Source organism: Penicillium paradoxum, assembly GCF_028828445.1.
Source record: "Penicillium paradoxum strain IBT 22861 chromosome Unknown utg000003l_segment0_segment0, whole genome shotgun sequence".
NCBI classification, from domain to species: Eukaryota; Fungi; Ascomycota; class Eurotiomycetes; order Eurotiales; family Aspergillaceae; genus Penicillium; species Penicillium paradoxum.
Window position 1 is genome coordinate 4,844,726 of NW_026643181.1, and position 19,320 is coordinate 4,864,045.

At 45.2% G+C, this 19,320-nt stretch overlaps 8 protein-coding genes across 8 annotated transcripts; 3 read left to right on the forward strand and 5 right to left on the reverse strand.

Moving 5' to 3' along the window:
• Window positions 1–2,965: 2,965 nt before the first annotated feature.
• Window positions 2,966–3,811, reverse strand: N7457_003632 (uncharacterized protein; the record flags this gene model as incomplete). The annotated part of the gene is made up of 2 exons (XM_057174677.1): window positions 2,966–3,592; window positions 3,650–3,811. 2 exons carry the CDS (start codon window positions 3,809–3,811, stop codon window positions 2,966–2,968), a joined length of 789 nt encoding a protein of 262 aa, XP_057034828.1.
• An 825-nt stretch (window positions 3,812–4,636) lies between these two features.
• Window positions 4,637–6,454, reverse strand: N7457_003633 (uncharacterized protein; the record flags this gene model as incomplete). Its single annotated transcript, XM_057174678.1, has 4 exons — window positions 4,637–4,652; window positions 6,020–6,122; window positions 6,258–6,315; window positions 6,350–6,454. The coding sequence occupies 4 exons, from the start codon at window positions 6,452–6,454 to the stop codon at window positions 4,637–4,639; spliced, it is 282 nt and encodes a 93-aa protein (XP_057034829.1).
• Window positions 6,455–8,370: 1,916 nt separating this feature from the next.
• N7457_003634 (uncharacterized protein) lies at window positions 8,371–8,714 on the forward strand (the record flags this gene model as incomplete). The annotated part of the gene is made up of 2 exons (XM_057174679.1): window positions 8,371–8,493; window positions 8,559–8,714. The coding sequence occupies 2 exons, from the start codon at window positions 8,371–8,373 to the stop codon at window positions 8,712–8,714; spliced, it is 279 nt and encodes a 92-aa protein (XP_057034830.1).
• A 1,718-nt stretch (window positions 8,715–10,432) lies between these two features.
• Window positions 10,433–11,224, forward strand: N7457_003635 (uncharacterized protein; the record flags this gene model as incomplete). The annotated part of the gene is made up of 1 exon (XM_057174680.1): window positions 10,433–11,224. The coding sequence occupies one exon, from the start codon at window positions 10,433–10,435 to the stop codon at window positions 11,222–11,224; it is 792 nt and encodes a 263-aa protein (XP_057034831.1).
• A 172-nt stretch (window positions 11,225–11,396) lies between these two features.
• Window positions 11,397–11,886, forward strand: N7457_003636 (uncharacterized protein; the record flags this gene model as incomplete). Its single annotated transcript, XM_057174681.1, has 3 exons — window positions 11,397–11,411; window positions 11,494–11,667; window positions 11,713–11,886. The coding sequence occupies 3 exons, from the start codon at window positions 11,397–11,399 to the stop codon at window positions 11,884–11,886; spliced, it is 363 nt and encodes a 120-aa protein (XP_057034832.1).
• Window positions 11,887–13,247: 1,361 nt separating this feature from the next.
• On the reverse strand, window positions 13,248–13,980 carry N7457_003637 (uncharacterized protein; the record flags this gene model as incomplete). Its single annotated transcript, XM_057174682.1, has 2 exons — window positions 13,248–13,784; window positions 13,837–13,980. 2 exons carry the CDS (start codon window positions 13,978–13,980, stop codon window positions 13,248–13,250), a joined length of 681 nt encoding a protein of 226 aa, XP_057034833.1.
• Window positions 13,981–14,311: 331 nt separating this feature from the next.
• N7457_003638 (uncharacterized protein) lies at window positions 14,312–15,383 on the reverse strand (the record flags this gene model as incomplete). The annotated part of the gene is made up of 3 exons (XM_057174683.1): window positions 14,312–14,338; window positions 14,395–15,182; window positions 15,239–15,383. 3 exons carry the CDS (start codon window positions 15,381–15,383, stop codon window positions 14,312–14,314), a joined length of 960 nt encoding a protein of 319 aa, XP_057034834.1.
• Window positions 15,384–15,953: 570 nt separating this feature from the next.
• abaA (transcription factor AbaA) lies at window positions 15,954–18,436 on the reverse strand (the record flags this gene model as incomplete). The annotated part of the gene is made up of 4 exons (XM_057174684.1): window positions 15,954–17,016; window positions 17,052–17,712; window positions 17,772–17,948; window positions 18,004–18,436. The coding sequence occupies 4 exons, from the start codon at window positions 18,434–18,436 to the stop codon at window positions 15,954–15,956; spliced, it is 2,334 nt and encodes a 777-aa protein (XP_057034835.1).
• Window positions 18,437–19,320: the final 884 nt, after the last annotated feature.

The window sequence follows — 19,320 nt, forward strand, 5'->3', positions numbered from 1 at the left end:
GACTAATACGCTAGAGGGAAAGTAGAATCGGAGGTAGTTTAATTAGATATCTAAAGCTTTCGTTAATTATAGAATAGCTTAAGGAGGGAGTAAGTAGTTAAACTAATAGATATAAGATATTATTAGCCTCTCCCCTATAAAAGGATAATATAAAATTAGATTACTAGCTTTAAAATATAGATACGAGTATAGTAAAGGAAGTAAAAGAGAGATATTATAACTTATAATTAAGAATAGTAAGTAGAGATTAAAAGTAATAGATTAAATAGACTAAGATATTAGCTTTATATTAATTAGCTTATAGGCTTATAGAGTATAAAGTAAGTAGGCCCTTATATAAAACCTAATAAAAACCTAATAAAAATCTAATAAAAATCTAGTAAAAATCTAGTAAAAATCTAGTAAAAATCTAGTAAAAATCTAGTAAAAATCTAGTAAAAATCTAGTAAAAATCTAGTAAAAATCTAGTAAAAATCTAGTAAAAATCTAGTAAAAATCTAGTAAAAATCTAGTAAAAATCTAGTAAAAATCTAGTAAAAATCTAGTAAAAATCTAGTAAAAATCTAGTAAAAATCTAGTAAAAATCTAGTAAAAATCTAGTAAAAATCTAGTAAAAATCTAGTAAAAATCTAGTAAAAATCTAGTAAAAATCTAGTAAAAATCTAGTAAAAATCTAGTAAAAATCTAGTAAAAATCTAGTAAAAATCTAGTAAAAATCTAGTAAAAATCTAGTAAAAATCTAGTAAAAATCTAGTAAAAATCTAGAAAACCTAATAAAAACCTAATTCCTATATTAATTTAGAAAATCACTTAAGAATTTTTTACCCTAAATACTTAGTCTTAACTAAATACTTTAGAATTAAGGGATTATTAAGTAAATATAATAATATCTAGGCACTAATAATATTTATTTTCACTAGAAATTACTCTCTAATAAAGAAGATTTATAAAATTAGACTAATTTACTATTATTCTAATTATTTCTTTAGTATTAGAAAGACTACACTAGAACTATATATTATAAATATATATTTCTACTACTTAAATATATAAGTTTTCTAACCCTACTAATTATAGTATTATTTTATAAGAAATTTTATATTCTATTAAGTAATTAATATATTACTAGACCTTAAATACTAATAAATAAGGATATTTTATTAAGTTTGACTTACTATACTACTAAATATCAAAGTCTTTCTTAATATGACTAAAATAAGGAAAAATTATAGTAGTCAATTTAGATAAGTAAGGCACTTTATATAGAGAATTATGTAAAAGTTAGGTCTAATTGGGTTTTTATTAGGTTATCCGGTGAACCCAACGTTAGGTCCGGTGTGGGCCCGGGTCGGGGGTTTGGCACCGGACCTAACCTGGGTCCGGTGCCGGGTCGGGATATTCGACCTAATTCCGGTGCGTGCGGAAGTCTAACTATACCTCACGCGGGTTAAGAATGGACTTTACCACATGATGCTATCAAAAATATAATTGTGTGCCTATATAAGGTGTCCCCACATTGCGTTGTCGGAATTGTAACTACGGTGATCGTTGAAGTTCCGAGATTCACAATCAAAGCAATACCACATATGTCCATAGGTGTCAAACTCTCCTGGACGGCCAGGCCTCCTGATGAAGCTAACATGGAAACCTCGGATGTGCTCGATCACAGCACGCCGGTCTCTGAAATCGTTACCATGTTCTGCACACGTAAAGGTTGTCATTGCCTAAATCTAAGATTATTACTAGTTGCAATATTGACAGAGAGTATCATACAAACTTTAGCTCAAAGATTGTCCATTTAATAAAGGGAATCGGAGTTGGGCCGAGAGTCTTTTGGAAATGTTGCTGTTTCTGATAGAGACGATCCTGTACGACTACTCATAAGAAGGAGTGGACTGGAAAATCTTGTATTGTGCGTGGAGAGAGAAAAGGAAGAAGAAGGAAAGCTAGCTAGACTAGACTAAAGTGCTAGGAGGTCACGTGTCTTCGCAACAGTTTCATATGCCCTTCCCTTTTCAAACAGTAGACGCTCTTCTAGGAGTAGTTTGAAGCCACATGACATCTTACGTGCTACATTATGGAATCAAGGCTCTAATTATCTGGTTCCCATACATGTCAGCTCGAGTTGATATACCAATCAATTCAGTAGACGGTCGAAGGTGAAACTTCAACGATTGAGATGATTACGTACTCTATGACATAATAAACTGTGGAAAGAGCCCGAGTAGCACGGTATGAAAACCCCGTCGTCATATGGGAGTATGTAGTTAAAATTCAATTGCACAGACAAACCTGGGGATGCAAGCGATATGCAGCTGCTGACTTACAGGAATTTAGGGAGTTCGGGGAGAAAAGAAATCGTTGCCATATTGAACGAGCAGGAGCATGGTTCAAGCCAATAAGGATGGTTTCATGTACTATGACAACACTTTAACGGTGCCATTACCAGAACAGTTCTGCCGAAAATTGAAGGCGGGGATCCAGAAAAATATTAGCACCTTACGGACTTATTTTCCGGGAATCAAGCCGTAAGAGTGTTGAGATATAAAGTGATTCGAATACTACTGTAACGGGAGAAGAGGGCTAGCAGGCGATCTTGCCAGATCGCCAGATCTACAGAACAATTCTGGATGGTTCCAGGTAAGTTTACTGTACTATGATAATGACTCACTCATGCCAAAACAATCATTTCGATAACGTACTGCTGGAGCTAAGGCGGTGAGCTAAACACATTAGCGTCATCAGAAATTAATTTCCCCGAATCAAAGACTAAGAAAGAAGGTGGCCGTATCGCTGATTTCGAAAACTATTTTACTAGAAACACGACAGAGATTAAAATTTCGCATTTAGTACAACGAAGGCTAATATCTTCGATTCATCCCCATGCTAGTTGATGTGTGATTTTGCCAATCATCAGGTTGAATCTACCTCACCCTTCCCTCTCAACGAAAGATCAACAATTCCATCAAGCAAGGGTCATGCTCGATGCACTAGTGCGGTTCAAATGGATTCTTGAAAAATCCATTGGTGACCGAGGACGACCTGGATTCCTCATGTATTTGTATCTGCTCAACAGGTACTCCACGTTGCCAGAATTGACGCTGCGTTCCCAGCATGGATCTTCAACGAGGAACTCCACATCTTCCAGATCGAGAATGACGATATGATCATGGCAAACTAAAAAATTGTTCGGGTTCTCATCATTATACTCTGCTTTGCATTCCCACAGAGCATATAATGCGTCCTCGAGATAAGTTTCAATTTTCTTCTCATCAATGTCGGCCTGAGCAGCTTCGTATAGAGTTCTCCCGTCCACATCAGAGAGAAAAAGTGCACGGCGACCACAGAAAAACCCTTCGCCAAGAACCTTTGGAATCACGGTTCCTTGAAGCGACTGCAAATTGTTGTAGGTGTCAATCTCCTTTTGAAATGCCCGAAACCCTTCTTTCTTTTCTAGTTTGACGATGACCGATTTGGGAAGGACAGGGTTTGTATTATGTTCAAGCTCTAGACGATAGACAGTGGGATCAGATGATGATCCCAGTGGCTGAGCCGATTTTGGGACGATTTTGATATCCTTCAGCTGGATGTTCTGGAGGTATGAAAGCTTAGTAGTCTCTTCTAATGAACAGCCGGTAACTTGACTCACATTTGAAGGTTCCATGCTAGGCAACAGTTTCTCCATTGTGGATGTAGCGTGGTTAATTGCGAGGAGAAAGGCTGGAGGATCAAAGAAAGCAAGGGATTGCGTCAGGTGACGATAGCGGCTTGATAGAAGTCTGGCCTCGTACATCAGTGACACGGGGTACATTGTGATGTGTGTGTAGCAATTCGCGGACTGTTGTCGTCATATTCAAAACTTTAAACCAAGAATTCTATAAAGATTTTTTGAAGAGTTGATAATGGGAAGAGGTCAGGTTGATTGGAAGCTCTGTTCATCCTTTACGAAGCGAGCCGAGGCCTAGGTGCGGGGTTGGGTGAGTAGCTTCTTGGCGTACTTGATTTGGCTCGAGATGTCCGTCAACCTTACTAACCGGCCCCTAAAATTTTATACCAAAATTACGGACCCTCGCAAGCGAGGGTCCGCCACCTAAACCGTACATCCCACCCAAACCGTACATTCTTCCTACATTTTACCTTAACTACCATTTTCTATACAATAATATAGGAAATTAATAGTTTAAAAATCATAGATAAATCAATTCACCATTTGACTATTAGTATATAAGATTATATCAATTTCCCTTACGTTTTTGTGCTCGCCTATACTTCCTGATTTCGATTAACACCTTCTTCTACTTCCGCCTCGTTTTATCTTAATCAGCTTTCTTAGTTAATTTGAACTCTTTTCGCTTTATCTCTTTGACTTAGGATAAGTTAATGATGCTAGTTATCTAGGTATAGCGCCGAGAAGTATTATATCGGGCGTAGCGAGCACCTATAATAGCACTTATTAAGTCGAATTCCCGCCGTAGTTCGTGAGCTAGTGTAGCTTATACTTTAGTACACTTTTAAAGCTTTTCTAGTGCCCTTTTGAACCTCTAACTCCCCGGATCTGATTAGTTAAGCTAGTCGCTTATCCTTCTTACTTTACTAGTAGTTTTTAGAGTGCTAAACTCGGAGTTTTAGGAGGTAGTTAAGGGTGTTCTCGACTAAGGGAGATTATAATTATATAGATTATAAGACTCTAACTTATCCGTTGTTAAGGTAAGTGGGCCTGACACCACTGTGCAAAACGTAGGAAGTAATGGTAAGGTAGAGCGTTTACCAAAAGAGCCACTATGACGACCAACTAGTCGTTATGTTAGGTTACTAACCTAAATACCCGATATATGCTATAAGATATGCGTACCGTATTCGTACTCCGTACGTTGGGTTGTAACATTATCTCCCCTCTTTCTGATGCCTTGACCCCGAGGTATAAGGAAAGTATAGAATATCTATAGGTAGCTTGAACGGTATGATTACCGTGCTGATAAGATATCGGTGTGTGTATTTTAAGTTATAGACCCCTAAGTGTATATCTGGATCTCTCTATGATATTCCTTGCAAAGACCGTAGATTCGAATTCGATATCTACATGTCTCGAACCTAGGGTCTCCGAAGTTGGTCGTTATATTATTAAGGTAAGTGGGCCTAACACCACTATACAAAACGTAGGAAGTAATGGTAAGGTAGAGCGTTTACCAAAAGAGCCACTATGACGACCAACTAGTCGTCATGTCAGGTTACTAACCTAAATACCCGATATATGCTATAAGATATGCGCACTGTATTCGTACTCCGTACGTTGGGTTATAATATCCGTAATAAGCTTAGAATTAATAGGCTAAAGGCTAGTTAATTTAAACCTAAGCTTAATTATATTCGGCTAAAAGGTTTTTCGTCTAATTTCTCTAATTAAGTATAAAAACTCGTCCTTTAAGAATTTACGGTATCTAGTTATTATAGTAGCTTCTATAGCCTCACTATATTAATATTTATATATACTAAATACCCTAATATTAAGAGGCTATAGTATATAACTAGTATATAAGAGTAAGAAGAATAAAATAATATTATTCTTCTTATAAAATTTAATAAATTAGCGTATTAAATATAACCTAAAATAGTTATATAAAACGAGTCTTTTCCTTTTAATTATTTAACTAATTATCTATTTATAGAAGAGTTAGATCCACTAATATACTAGAGTATTATTAATATATCCGGTATTAGTTATAGAAATATACTTATTACCTTTAATAGTATTAAACTAGCGTAGTAAAGCCTACCGAGCACTTAGAATTATAAGTAGTAGATAGGTAAAACTATTAGTAGAAACTACCTCTAAAATAGTAATAGATTCACGATTAGTGATAGATCTATTAAATAGCTTCTTTTTTAGATACCTAGTAATAATAAATTAATTACGTCCGACACTAATTTAAAAGCTAGTTTCGTCGAAATTATAGATATCTTATTAGTATATACTATATTTAGATATAACGCGCTAATAATTATTAAACTATCTCTTAACTATAGTTTTGTTAAGTGTAGTAGCTCGCTTAATATTAAGAGCTCGCCGTCGTCGTATATAGTACTTAGGATTGCGTTTAAAGAAGCGTTATAGCTAGTAGTTACTAATTGTTAGAGGTGCTATAGTTTTATTATAATAGTCTTCTTCGAGAATTAAATTAGCTACTATAGCAATTTAACGGCGGTTTATCGAGGCTCCGACCGTATTAAAGTAGTCGATATAGTCCCGTAAAGCTTACTCCTATATAGGATTAAGCTTCCGACCATTAGGTTATCGTTAAAAAAGCGACTTTCCTCCTTTCTAGCGGTGTCGTAGTCGGTTTATAGGAACCGCGAATTCTCGCGTAGTTTTCGCGATATTAGGTTTGGACTGCTTAGAGAGAGACTCGAGAGCTTTGAGAAGCTGATCCTCTATCTCCTTATTGTTTTTAGGCATTTTTGGTGGTATGGTTTATGATCAAAGTGAGAGGGTAGGATATGGAAAGAATGTACGGTTTGGGTGGGATGTACGGTTTGGGTGGCGGACCCTCGCTTGCGAGGGTCCGTAATTTTGGTATAAAATTTTAGGGGCCGGTTAGTGGCCTTTTCCAACCAGGAACTCATGACGCATTACAGTAGATTTCGAAATCATTTATACCTCCATACTCATGTGACTTGGTTGTCGGGAGCTAATTCCGAGAGCTTCGAATTCTGATTGATTACTACCATTTACCCGGGGCTCTCAGACCGCTTGCCCAAATAGTGCCTGTAACTTACATGCTAAGGCGATGACTCAGCCAGACAAATACTGATACAGTTTTGCCAGCAGTGAAGAGCGGTGCTCCAAGAGGGCTTAGCGTCTATCTGGAATACTTTCCGGCAATCAATTTGAAATAGTGCGAGGTATGACTGATTTCGAATATTACTGTATCATATCACGGATGAAGTATAACTTTGAGATAGGTAATTTCGGTGCCATATTGTGCAGATGGTTCTAATCAAATCATGGCGCTGCAGAAGGATGGAATGTCAGGCATATGGGAGCACCAAGATAGCGCTGTATGTGGGTTTTATGTAATATACAGTATCATACGTAATGACATGGTTCTAAGACAAAAAACTGATAGATTTTTAGGACATGATTATTTACGTTGTAGCCGAATGAGGATTAGTGTGGTTTCGGGTACGGGCCGAGAAACAATGCGTTGGTGTCCACAGGGGAATCCGTTTTCGGAATCTACTGTATGGGTAATCCCATCATGGCTGTCTGTCGAGCCTGGTTTCCTAATACTCTAGAGCATAGCAAGCTAGTCACCTTTTACAAGCCCACACACTCTGAATGAGAGAAGCCGTAAAGAGATTAACAAGTACATCCATCAGTTTGAGAGCCATTTCCCTGATAATTCTATATGTATGAAGTTATATTACTCCCATGTTAATGATAGAATGGTATTGACTAGCCTCTGTATATCGCTTGTGTCTTGATCCCTGCAAATTTGACAAATTCATGTTCTTTTCCAAGGCTAACTGTACTCACGATAGGATGCTATGAGTACCAATCAATCTTGCAAAGCCCAGCCGAGGGGATATATAGTGGGAGAGTTACCTTGAGTGGTGATTGAGTATCTCAACATGGAGTTATCTCGTCTGCAGATATATGAAGGATCATTGAGGGTACCAGGCACGTATATCGTGGCCCTGAGTAGATTATCATACTTCCTGTGGAAAGTAGTTAGAGATGAATCTATCTGCTTTTCCATGCGCTGTCGTGGAGACATCCTTAGGGCCTAGAATGCCACCCAGAGTGTTTAACCAGAGACAGTCTCTTAGTCAATACACGTCACTGATTCCCCTCCAAGTTTTGCCTCATCAGCTGTAAGATATCAATGCTGCAAGAAACTCAGTGGAAAGGACAATGAAAACAAGTATAGTCTCGGGAATGTGTGCGAAGATTGCACTCAGGGATTCCATGCCCGTTCCTCACCAGCTACAGCCTAGATTGCTTTCTCCTAGTACTCAAGTATTGCCTGCCATCTACATAGTGAGACCTGACATTCTTACTATAGTGTTCAGTCTCTATTGTGACTCACATGGATGGGTTTTAGTCCGGCTCGCGTACACGTCCACTCTACACGCGGTACTCCGTGTACATCGCGAAACGTACACGCAAGGCAACGGCGAGACGAGACGTTTGTCTTCGAAACAGATGTCACGAATAAAAGCTTTATCCGAATCCAATTTCATTTCTCTTTTGCTTTCTCTCTCTCAACTGTCCCTTCCACGTCGCTTGCTCTTCGCACCCATCCTTTTATTCCCATAAAAGCTACATCTGAAGCATCAAGCAACTTCTTGTTCCAAAAGTCCACCTCTATCATGTCTTCTAGTAATATCGGACGGTCCAAGGCTGCCAAGCAGGCTGAAAACAAGCAGAACATCAGGACGCTTGAGAGATATCTGGAGACTGCCATTATTGGTATCCAAGAGTCCGGTATTCAGGTATGCTAACCCCCTGTTTAATACTTGTTCTGTTCTTCAACACTAGTATCCTTACCATGTTGTAGCTTGACTATTCGGCCATGGGAAGATACTTTGGTATCACACCCCAGGCAGCCAGTCTACGTTATTACCGGGCCAGAAACTACGTGAACGATAGTATTAAGACTCACAAGGACACCGAGGAAGAGCCCAAAAACACTGAGACCAAGGGGAATGACTAGGCGCCCGAGATGAAGAAGAGTGAGGAGCTCGGCAATGTCGAAGCAATCCTAGGATTCTGTCAAGCAGACAAGGAAAAGGGAACGAGGAGTGTTGCGGGGGATTAATCTTGATTGAAAGCTCGGGCTGGTGCTATCGATTCATAATGAAATGGAAAGTCTTCTATTGAAGTATATGCGAAGAGAGTGAAATGAAGGAGACACTAGTCTCGTCATTGACATGCTATCTCCACATCTTAGCACTGCTTGAGGATTCATCGAGTGATGGATACTTTCCAATCATCTTAAAGTCAGCTTGTTAGTGATCCTAGCAATGTTTCACCGCATGTACTTGAAGGCTTTCGGCGTCATTTCACTAGAATATGAGACCCTGCACCTTTGATAACCAAACCAAACGTACCTGAAGCTCGAGGGATTCTATTTTCCCAACCATCCAATCTACATTATTGCTTGGATGTAAATGAGCATACATATGACTCATCATCGTAGCAGTTTCCTTGATATTGCGGAACCTAACTAAATCAAGAGGCATTCGAGCTTAAGAAAACTGGAGTCTTTCTCATAGATATTAATGCCCCGAGTCCTGGTAGTGCGCCTATTACCACCCGAAAGGGGGTTTAGATGGAACAAACACTCATTATCCCACGCCACCAGAAGCGAGACTATATTTGATTTGCTTGTTTCTTGCAGTGCACGGATTGTTTAGTTCCGTGGGGTCTGAATTGATCAATACTCTCGCTAAGACAGATGCTGGTTAAACAAAAGCACACGATTGTCTTGGCAACAGGCTCGAGAGCTATCATTAGACTAAATGAAGACGCTAGTTGGGAATCCGATAGTAGTGCTTCATCCTAGTATTGCCCTGAATGGGACTCCCTAATATATGCCAACATAGGTATCTAAAGCTGCGACCTGATATCGAAAGTCAATCAAAAGCGACGCCTCGATAAGATGGCATGTGCAAATCCCTCCTATCCTAACTCACTGCAAATAGATCTCTTGTTGACGACAAGAAAATAGGGATAATCTTCTAGCCTCTCACATATACGTCGCCAGCATAAGTCCTACGACAAGAGTCTAAAATCGTCACGGGGACCATTGGAGTAGTGAGACCTTCGGTTTATCAAATTTCCTGTAGCACCTAGTAAGTACTAGCCTGTTTCCTCATTGGATCGCGAGACATTAGGATACATCCGCTAGTCAACTTTAGCCTCACCAGAAGCTAGGCATTGTAACCTACTGCAGGGCTTGTAGGCAGGTACACAGTCCCTCCAGGCCACCGAGGTAGATAGAGGCATGTGCGCATGGAGGTTCATTACGCTTCTTCTAAGCCACATCTTCGCGTTTATTATTAACCTGTTTTTCCAGCCATGTCTCAATTTACGTTCGGCTATAACATCCTTAAGCTTCTTGGTGTTGGTATGGGATTCCCCGCAATCCTTTTAGCCCTGGAGCGTTTATACAATCTTATACATCCCTCTCGGATCCACTCATATCACCTCGATCAGATTGATTATTCACAAACGCATAGAGATCTTTCTTTTCGACACAAGGGATCGTATTAGCAGGAGGGTGTACCTACTCAAGACTAATAATATTGTTTCCAGACTATGTCTTCCCCCTTTTCAGCTCAGTCGACTGCCACAAAAACTGTCTTTCCAGCAGTGACAACTCCTTTTGTGCAACCAAGCAGCTGTTCATCAATCTACGACCTGGTAACTATGCCTATGCTTGAGCCTGGGTCTTCAACAACCTCCCCTGTTGCTTTCTTGGTCTCTGATGCTGCCAATCCCCAATTCTCCGCTTGCCAACCCGACAGCTGGAATGACGAGGATCCCGCACGCCAATTCCATTTCAGTCCAGCCGTATGCCCCAGTGACTGGACATATTATAGCGTGAGACGCATATTCCCCACAGCTGCAAGTCAAAAGGACCATTCCACGGCCTACTGTTGTGCTAGGTTTGTGCATGAGCACCCACGGCTGCATTTCCAAACCGGATCACTGATTCGATCTCATAACTTTAGTGGCTACGATCTCTGGGATACCTGGCTAGACTTCCCTATAACCAGCCTCGCAAGGCCCTGTTACCAATACATTGAGGCCGGCGCAACCAGAATCACAATACCAATAGAGTCATCCGGTACTGGGACGACACGGGTCTTTAAAAAAGGGTATATGGCCCATGAAGCATGGGCTATCTCATGGGCGGCCGAGAACACGGCGGGCATGTCTCCAGCACTACCGGCGCTTGACTCGGTGCATGATATTGCGACCTGGGTGCCGGGGCAGAGTGTTACGTCCTTCCCACAGCCAAAGTCTCAGAATGACTCGGTCCTTGTGGGCTTGGGAAAATTCTACTACATAGGCCTTCCGCTCATTTGCGTCGCAGCTCTTGCAGGTGGCATTTGTTGTTGTATCACGGTCCGACGATCGAAGCGACGAGAGGCGGCCAAATTGGAGCAGTGGCGATTAGAGCATCCAACTGGGATGTTCAGAACTACTAGTCGCTGAAAGGCCTCTCTCGGTATTTCATGATGCGTCTCAGTCTATCCGGTTTCGTAGGAGTTTTTCAATATCCAGTCCTACTATAATCGAGTACTATTCCATCCACTATCCCCGGTCGTTCCGATCTCCTCTCTGTGCTGGACACACAAGCATTTGATAAAACATCATTTCTCCTCCGATGTACCAAGATAGAGTACTTCGCAGACTGATGGCGGCAATACCATCCCCCATCCTGCTATAGACGAGCATATAGGACTAATCCTTTCTAGGCATAGTCTCTACATCCAAGATCAGCGCCTTCATTCCAACATTCAACTTCAACTTCAAAAACGACCACTTTACTCGATCTCCCGGGTATCAACCCCCCAAACCCATTCTCCAAACCCATCCAAGCCCTCCTCTCCAACCCTCCCTCGGTAGACGAAACAGCCGCCCAGCTAGTCACCATCGTCACTATATCCTCCAGTCCCCCGCGACGCACTCAGCAACTCTAGGACGCCTTCTTCGCAGCCATCGCCAGCTCTTCAACATCCCACCAGCCCCTCCTTAACACCCTCCGCACCCAGCCACTAACAGAGCCCAAATACATACCCACCTCGCTCCATACCTACTGCGGAGCCGATAGAAAACTACACCGGCAGACCCTACCGGGGTTTAGCGCGCAATGACGCGATGTACACGATATCCTCGAAGCCCGGCGCGACTGGGACGGTGTGCGTGACTCCCCGGCCAGTGCGCTGGATAGCAGTGCAGAGTACTTTCTCCGCTTCTGTATTTTCTCGGCTGCGTCGCTGAAGGTGACTAATGGTAAAGTCGGGGTACATCCTGTATGGGTTTTCTATGCATGTCGTGACTTGTTGGAATGCGAGAGACCCCGGCGCCGCGAGGTAAGTGCGCATAGGATCTCGTCAGAGCAGATGTGGGCGTTGGATGTGAGGGTCGACTTGGGTGCGGAATGGGGATCGGGCGTTGGGGGAGGTGGATCGTGGGGAGTTGTAGGGTTGGGCGGCATTGCATGATACTACGGAATTGTGGCCGCGAGAGGATGGCCTGATGCTGGAGCTGTGGGGGTTGTGGAAGGAGAGGTTTGGGGGTTTAAGTACGAAGGAGGGGATTTTGGAGGAAACTAGAGCGGTGCTTATAGAGGCTGCTGCTGTGATTACGGGTCTTTTAAATGGGTCGAGTTAGGGTATGTATTTGGTTCACAATGCACTGGAGGACATGTGTGAGGGTTAAAGACAAATATCACAAGGGGCTGTTGGACTGGCCTTCAAGTACGGAATAGTGTCTCTTAACATCCTTGTGAGGTGCATCTTCCAAGGGATTATCTGAATGTCCACTATCCATGCCCCTTCCTCTGTGATCAGCCCTGGGGTGTCTCAATGGCATCCCCAGTCACCAAAGACAAATTTAGATCTGCAAAAAGTACTTGTAGATTTGAGACTGATTCAAATATCCATGAATTATGTACTTTTAAGAAAAAGAACGAAAAACAGAATCATTCTAGCCTGAGAACAGGCATTGGCCAAGTATAAGTTCAGGATCTCGACCATCTTGCGGCTTTTGTCCTTCGTCTCTTTTCATATGCTTAGTATAAGATACACTATTACTAGGAACCAGCCTAGTAATCCAGCAGCTTCCCTCATTTCCCGACTGGACATATTTCGTAGCCCGATCCAACCCCGCAGGATGATAAATGCAAGCCATGCAGAAATCACGACGAGTAGCAGACGGGAATAAGTCCATAGTCGAGGTTTGTGTGTCCGCAACGAACAGACTGAGGAGCAAACTCTTCAAAAAATGAACAGCTTGCCATGCAAACCAACCGACCGTAATGCGGATTGATGCCGGAGAATCTCATCCGCTCTTTCGGCTCTTGGCCAGCGCGAATTGGACAGAACAAAGTGTGTAAGTTGGGACTGGCAGCCCAGACTTCAGCCTCAAAAGAAGCAGGCCCGAAGAAAAGTTTTCTCCACTCTCCCAAGTGCCATCTAGACAATTAGAAAAGCGTCAAATCCCAGTCTCCAATTCAGACATCATCATTCTGCTTCACGTCCCCGGGCTCGCTGATCCCGAAAATCTCAGCTGCCGTATATCCATGATCAAACTCTTCCTCCTCCTCAATCTCAATCCCCATCCCCTCCTTCCACATGTTCACCAAACTCATCGCTCCCATCTGCCGATTCTCCTCCTGGATATTCTCCTTAACGCCAGCGCCGATACGATATTTCTTGCTCGCAAGCGTATCAGCAAGCTCCTTCAATGGAATACCCGTCCCTTCGCTAATCAGATCTTCGTAGACGGGGTTGTTCTTGAAGAGGTTGTAGGTAGAGTAGAACGGACTCCGTTTCAGCGCCGAGGCGTGGTTATGTCGCGAGCTCTGGATTTCGAACATCAGTGAGCGCGGCGTATCGGAAGAGGAGGTCGAGGTGGTCTGGGACTTGGAGGGTGTCGGTAGAGGGATGGTGATTGGCGAAGCTGCTATCGCGCGCTCTGCTGCGTCCGCTGTCTCGAAGATCGCCACGATCGGTCGGTTGGTGCTTGGTGAGTTATTGGTTGTGTCGTACTGAGTGGGAATTGTTAGATTTGTGCTTGTTCCAGGGGGTTGGAGACTGTACTTTGAGATTGCGGTATGTTATTACTTCTCCGAATTTCTGGAGCGCGGATAGCAGTAGCTTGCTTTCGGCGAGATTCTTTGGCATGGGGATTCCGGTTATGTGTACCTGCGCGGCCATGCGCGCTCGGATAGCAGGGAATGCCATTGGAGAGGTGGATTGTTGTATTGGGATGTGAGTGTATGGACGGAGTATGTGCCACGGAGAAGTCGGAGGTTGGGGAAAAATGTCCGTTGAGATCGGCACCTCTTGGCGCACCTTTTGCATCTACAATAACGAATGGAGGATACTGGATATTACTGCTGGCTAATGTCTGGATAATTTGAAGATATTGGAATTGTATTGTTTTATTTCATTTATTCCACATGGGCATCAAAATCGTAATATCGCGGAGGATGTCCCCTCCGGACACGGCGTCTCTCCCGTCTCCCAATGGACCAGGCTTTGTTATTTTTAATTTATTTTAGTCTGGATGCGCTTAGAAAATGGGGATTCCAAGGCCGTACTAAAAAGGGGAGAAGGTCAGCACTAGAAATCTTTGCTTCACGGGAACAAACTTACAGCAATGGGGTCGTTGAAGCGAAGACCCTTGTCCAAGGCACTGATGGCCTCGATATCAGCGGTCTCGAGGTCAAAGTCGGTGACCTGCAAGTTCTGTGCAAGACGAGTAGGGTTGTTGCTCTTAGGGATAACAGCGATCTTGCGCTGGGTGGACCAGCGCAGGAGAACCTGGGCAGGGGTGCGGCCGTGCTTCTCAGCAATGGCGGTGATGGTAGCGTGCTCGAAGAGCAGAGGGGTATCCTTAGCGTGCTTCAGGTCGAGCTCGATGAAGCTCAGAGGACCGAAGGAGGAGTAAGCAGTGACGGCAATACCCTGCTCCTGGGCGTAGTCGACCAGACGGGTCTGGGTGAGGTAGGGGTGGTGCTCGATCTGGAGGGTGGCGGGGCGGATGCGAGCGTAGCGCAGCAGATCCATCAGCAGCTGGGCGCTGAAGTTGCTGACACCGATGCTGCGGGCCAGCTTCTTGTCAACGAGGGTCTCCATGGCGCCCCAGGTCTCGTGGATGGGAGCGTTGGCGAGCTCGATCTTACCCTCGGCGGTGGTCCAGCTGGGAGGGTAGCGCACGGAGGGATCAAGGTACTTCAGGGCAATGGGGAAGTGCACAATGTACAAATCGAAGTAGTCGACACCCCAGTCGGCGAGCTGCTTGCGGGCGATGGGCTCGACCTTGTCGGCTTCGTGGAAGCTGTTCCAGAGCTTGGAGACGATGAAGAGCTCCTCGCGCTTGACGAGACCGTCCTTGATGGCGCGGGCAACACCCTGACCGGCTTCGACCTCATTGCCGTAGTCTGGGATTGATTACGTTAGTGTCGAGTTAAGCCTTTGGTTTGGGAGGGTGATGTACCGCAGGCACCATCGAAGAGACGGTAACCGGCCTTGATGGCGTTGTAGATCTGGTCAGCACAAGTGTCGTTGTTGACCTTCCAGAGGCCAAAGCCCACAAGGGGCATCTCAAAGCCGCTGTTGAGCTTAACGTTAGGGATAGACATTGTGAATTATGCAAATCTGATCAATGTTAGAGAAGGCCCGACAAGAAGTTGGAGAGCAAACTGACATAGAGGGGTATGGATGTGGACAGGAACCCCGCGGAAGGGGTCTTATTTATAAAGACGATCTGTAGCGCTCGTAAATTGAACGAATCCAGGCTAAAGTAGCCCAATTGAGGTCGATTGGTCTTCCTTTCGCCTCCGGTGGCCATGGGAATCTCCAGAATTGCCCCACCGGCAAAGCTGCTTGGCGGCTAAAGTGGCTGATGGGGGCTATTTAGCCGAGACTTCAGGAGAAATGAAGTAATTGACAAAAGAGAGATCAATTGATCAGAAAGTAAGTAATAGAGAGTAATTGTTCATATTCCAAGTGTATTCCAATGATTCCCAAACGCCCCCATTCCAACGCCCCTGATATTCCACCGCAAAAAAACCAAGTAGACCAAAAAAAGGGAAGAAAAAAAGTAAGAAAGGGTTAAAAAAAAGTAAAAGTAATTCACAGGTAAAGAAAAGAACAAAGACCACTGCCAGAATGATTATTATTACGAAGCTTTTGTGGGGTAAAATGTGTCGTTATACTGCGTCCCTCGAGGCGTTATCGTAGCGTCCGTTGGCATCGGGACCCGTCCCATGCATACTGGGGCCACTGGACATGCGCCCGACGATCTTATCCATGAGGTCCTCTGATGGCAGAACGCCATCGAAGTGATGTGTTTGCTGCGATTCACGCGAAACAGGGCCCTGCTGGTAGGGGAGGTGGTAGCTGCCGGCACCGACATCTCCAGGAATGGAGGTGGGGTGCGCACCCCATGGGTGGTGACCGGGGCTGAGGTCATCAAGAGGCTGCGCACTGGAGCCGAAGAACCCGTTGAGGACGTTATGGTCGTGCATGTTCAAACTGTGTGGTTGAGATGCCACGTAGTGCGAGTTATCGTGGCCCATCGAGTAGCCCATGCTTGGGTGGGAGAGGGGCAGATCATGCACGTTCAGCATGACTGGTGCACTGCTGGAGCCGTGAAGACTGGTGGATGGAATGGACTCAGGTGCGAGGCTGCTGGAGAATGAGTCCAGCACGGAGGTGACAGCGATTTTGTCATTGAGTCCGTCTTCGCCTTTGGTGATGGATGTCATGAAGTCGAGGTGGTTGGACGGATTGAAGAGGTGGGCCACATTATCGTGGGAGGAGGGATATATGGGCCATTGCGATTGAGGCTGGCTCTGGTGGTGAAGGAGGTCATGCGGCTGAGGGGCCTGATACACACCCTGGTGAGATGGTTTGCTGAGAAGAATGGAATCAAGCGAGAGGGGAGGAAGATCAACGTTGGCAGGAGCCCGAGGACTATTGGTTGTAGTCCGATCCGGCGCCGGGATTAGGCGTTTCCAAGTAGTTGTGCCAACTTCGCCGGGGCGAGTCTGACGGAACTTCCAAACCAGAACAGCCATACGCTTGCTCTCATCTCCGTGGTGGCTTTGATAGTGGGATGAAAGCCGGCGAGAGCTTGGAGTGGCACGGAGCACCTGTTCGGCGGACAAGGAGCGGAACATCTGGCGAGTACGGTCATCGGTGTCTTGGATATCTTGGGGCCGTCCCGAATCCTCGGCGATACGCTTATCTTGAGTCGCCTTAATGAACAACCTGGCCCACCAAGATGATTCAAATAGAGGCTTGACCTTGGTCGAGTGGGTGGGGGAAGCTCGTTGTAGGACTCAATCATCTCCTGGCCGTCTTGATAGATATGGGTGCTGCAGGCCCAGTTGTCCATCTGTCTGACTCCCAAGACATCACCGGCAGTAGGGTGACCGAAGTCAAGGTCGAGTTGGATTCCCAATTGTGATCTTGAGGGGGGGAAATCGGTCATCAGGTCAAGGTTGACTTCCAACAGGATTATGTCACAGTCGATAGGATTATGGATGTCATCCACCATGGAGGCCAGTTTGGGGAAGGATGATTCCCATCCCGTTACATGCTCGAGGGGCATGGGTGGTGCAGCAGGATGGTGTAGATCACCTTGGAGACGAGTGTATGCATGCAGCGCCTTCTCGACATGGTTCGCCTGCTGAGGAGCGCTGACCCACATGTCGAAGTTGAGGCCGTGAACGGTTCTAGCAGCAGCCTCCGGCATGTTGGAGCTAAGAGTATAGGGTGGAGGTGGAAGATCTCCAGCGTAGGGTTGCATGGATCTCATGTGGTCATGATAGGTGGGGTGAATATGGCTGCTGTAGTGCATGGACGAGGAAGGTTGATCCATTGATGTTCTCCATTTAGGAGCAGGTGCTGAGCTATGAACGCTGGATGATCGTTCTGGTGATGTCTCTCGGACAAGGCGTTCCCCTAGTAAAGTATGTTAATAAAAACGAAAAATTGGATATGCTGCGCCTCTGACAACTCACAATCGGGATCTCCCTTGAGGAAAGAGTCAAGGACCTGCAAATGGCTTGAGACCTGTTTGCGAGTTCTCCGCTTGCCAGTCAACTTGAAGATGTACTCGGCAATCAGCTCGTTGCGACCATACGACTTGCCCCGTTCGGACCACTTTCTCCGACCCATAGGAGGGTTTGCTTCAAGGGCTGCGATTAATTGTTAGCCTTTGGTCCACGTATCACTGTAGTTGCGTCAACTGACCTTGCTGGAAAGCATCTTCCAGCTCATCAGACCAAACTGCCTCCCCATCCTTCCCAGTATCACGTCGAGGGCGAGACCGATAATCCAAGTACTTCTGAGATTTGAGGTAGTTGCTTCGTGCACGTCGAGATTGAGAGTTGGGTCCAACAGAATGAAGCCGACGAATTCTGCGTGCCTGAATGCGGGCTGCTAGTTGGCTTTGGTGCGAGGTAGAACTCGACAAGGTTTGAGGCTGAGGGGCATGGGAATACTTGAAGCCAAGATGCTGGAATTGCTCCTCACGGCCAGCGATATTCCCATGAGCCATATGGTCTGAATAGGACTGGATATTCCCAGAGGTACTTTGCAGAGCCCGATCATAATGAACGCCTACAGGATCCAGTGAAGGCTGGTTCTGAGTGGCATGGCACTCGTCTTGCCAGTCAGGAGCCATGGGAGGGGACCAAGGACGGGCTTCTCGAAAAGAATGACAGATTCCAACGAGGAGGGGACTGAGAGGCACCGTCAAATGCTTACTGCCTGGCAAAGAACGCAGCTCAGTCACAAACAACGAACCGAAGAACGCGAGATGTCAAGAGAATGTAAGAACCTGGGAAAGAGAATGTGAGAGCGAGCAGGATGGTGTTTATAGGAAACCATAACTCCCTCGGAGAGGGGCACTGGAGCCGCAGTAGGAACATTGTTCCGCCAGGTCTGCTTTGCCTAGCCTGCGTCCCTCGAACGCCTTGTCCATGCTCCTGGGCAGGTCCCGGGGCTGGCCTGCGCGCATCCAGGCGCGGTGTGGGGAGCAAAAGGACCAAAGGACAGCAGTGGGCCGTCCCTGCCGCAGCAAATCAGGAGTCAAGACAGGGCTCGATATGAAGGAAGTTGAACCAGATGCAAGGGATGCTCAGTTGCATGGACCACTGATGAGCGGGTCGGAGATTTCATGCAGCGCGAAGTGGCCTCGAGTATCTATGGCTCGGACCAGCATCAACAAAAAACGACAATAATCAGTGGCAATCATCGCGTCGCAGGAATGTTGATGGCCCAACGACATCGTCTCATCGCGCGGGACGAGGAATGCTCGACCATCGACAGACAACACCACCGGAATGCAGGCGTGGATGATCTTTCGTGATAATGATCCTGTGTCCCTTTAGCAGAACAAGTTAAGCTAGGTTGAATTGACCCTGCAATCCAAGGTCAAGTCTAGTGGGAAGTTGTGGGGGACAAGGAAGTGGTACACTGTAAGGTAAGGTAGGGTTACAACTACGCCTGGATCAACAGGCGGAGATGAGATGCACGAGGACGGAACTGCAGGGCAATTGACACCCG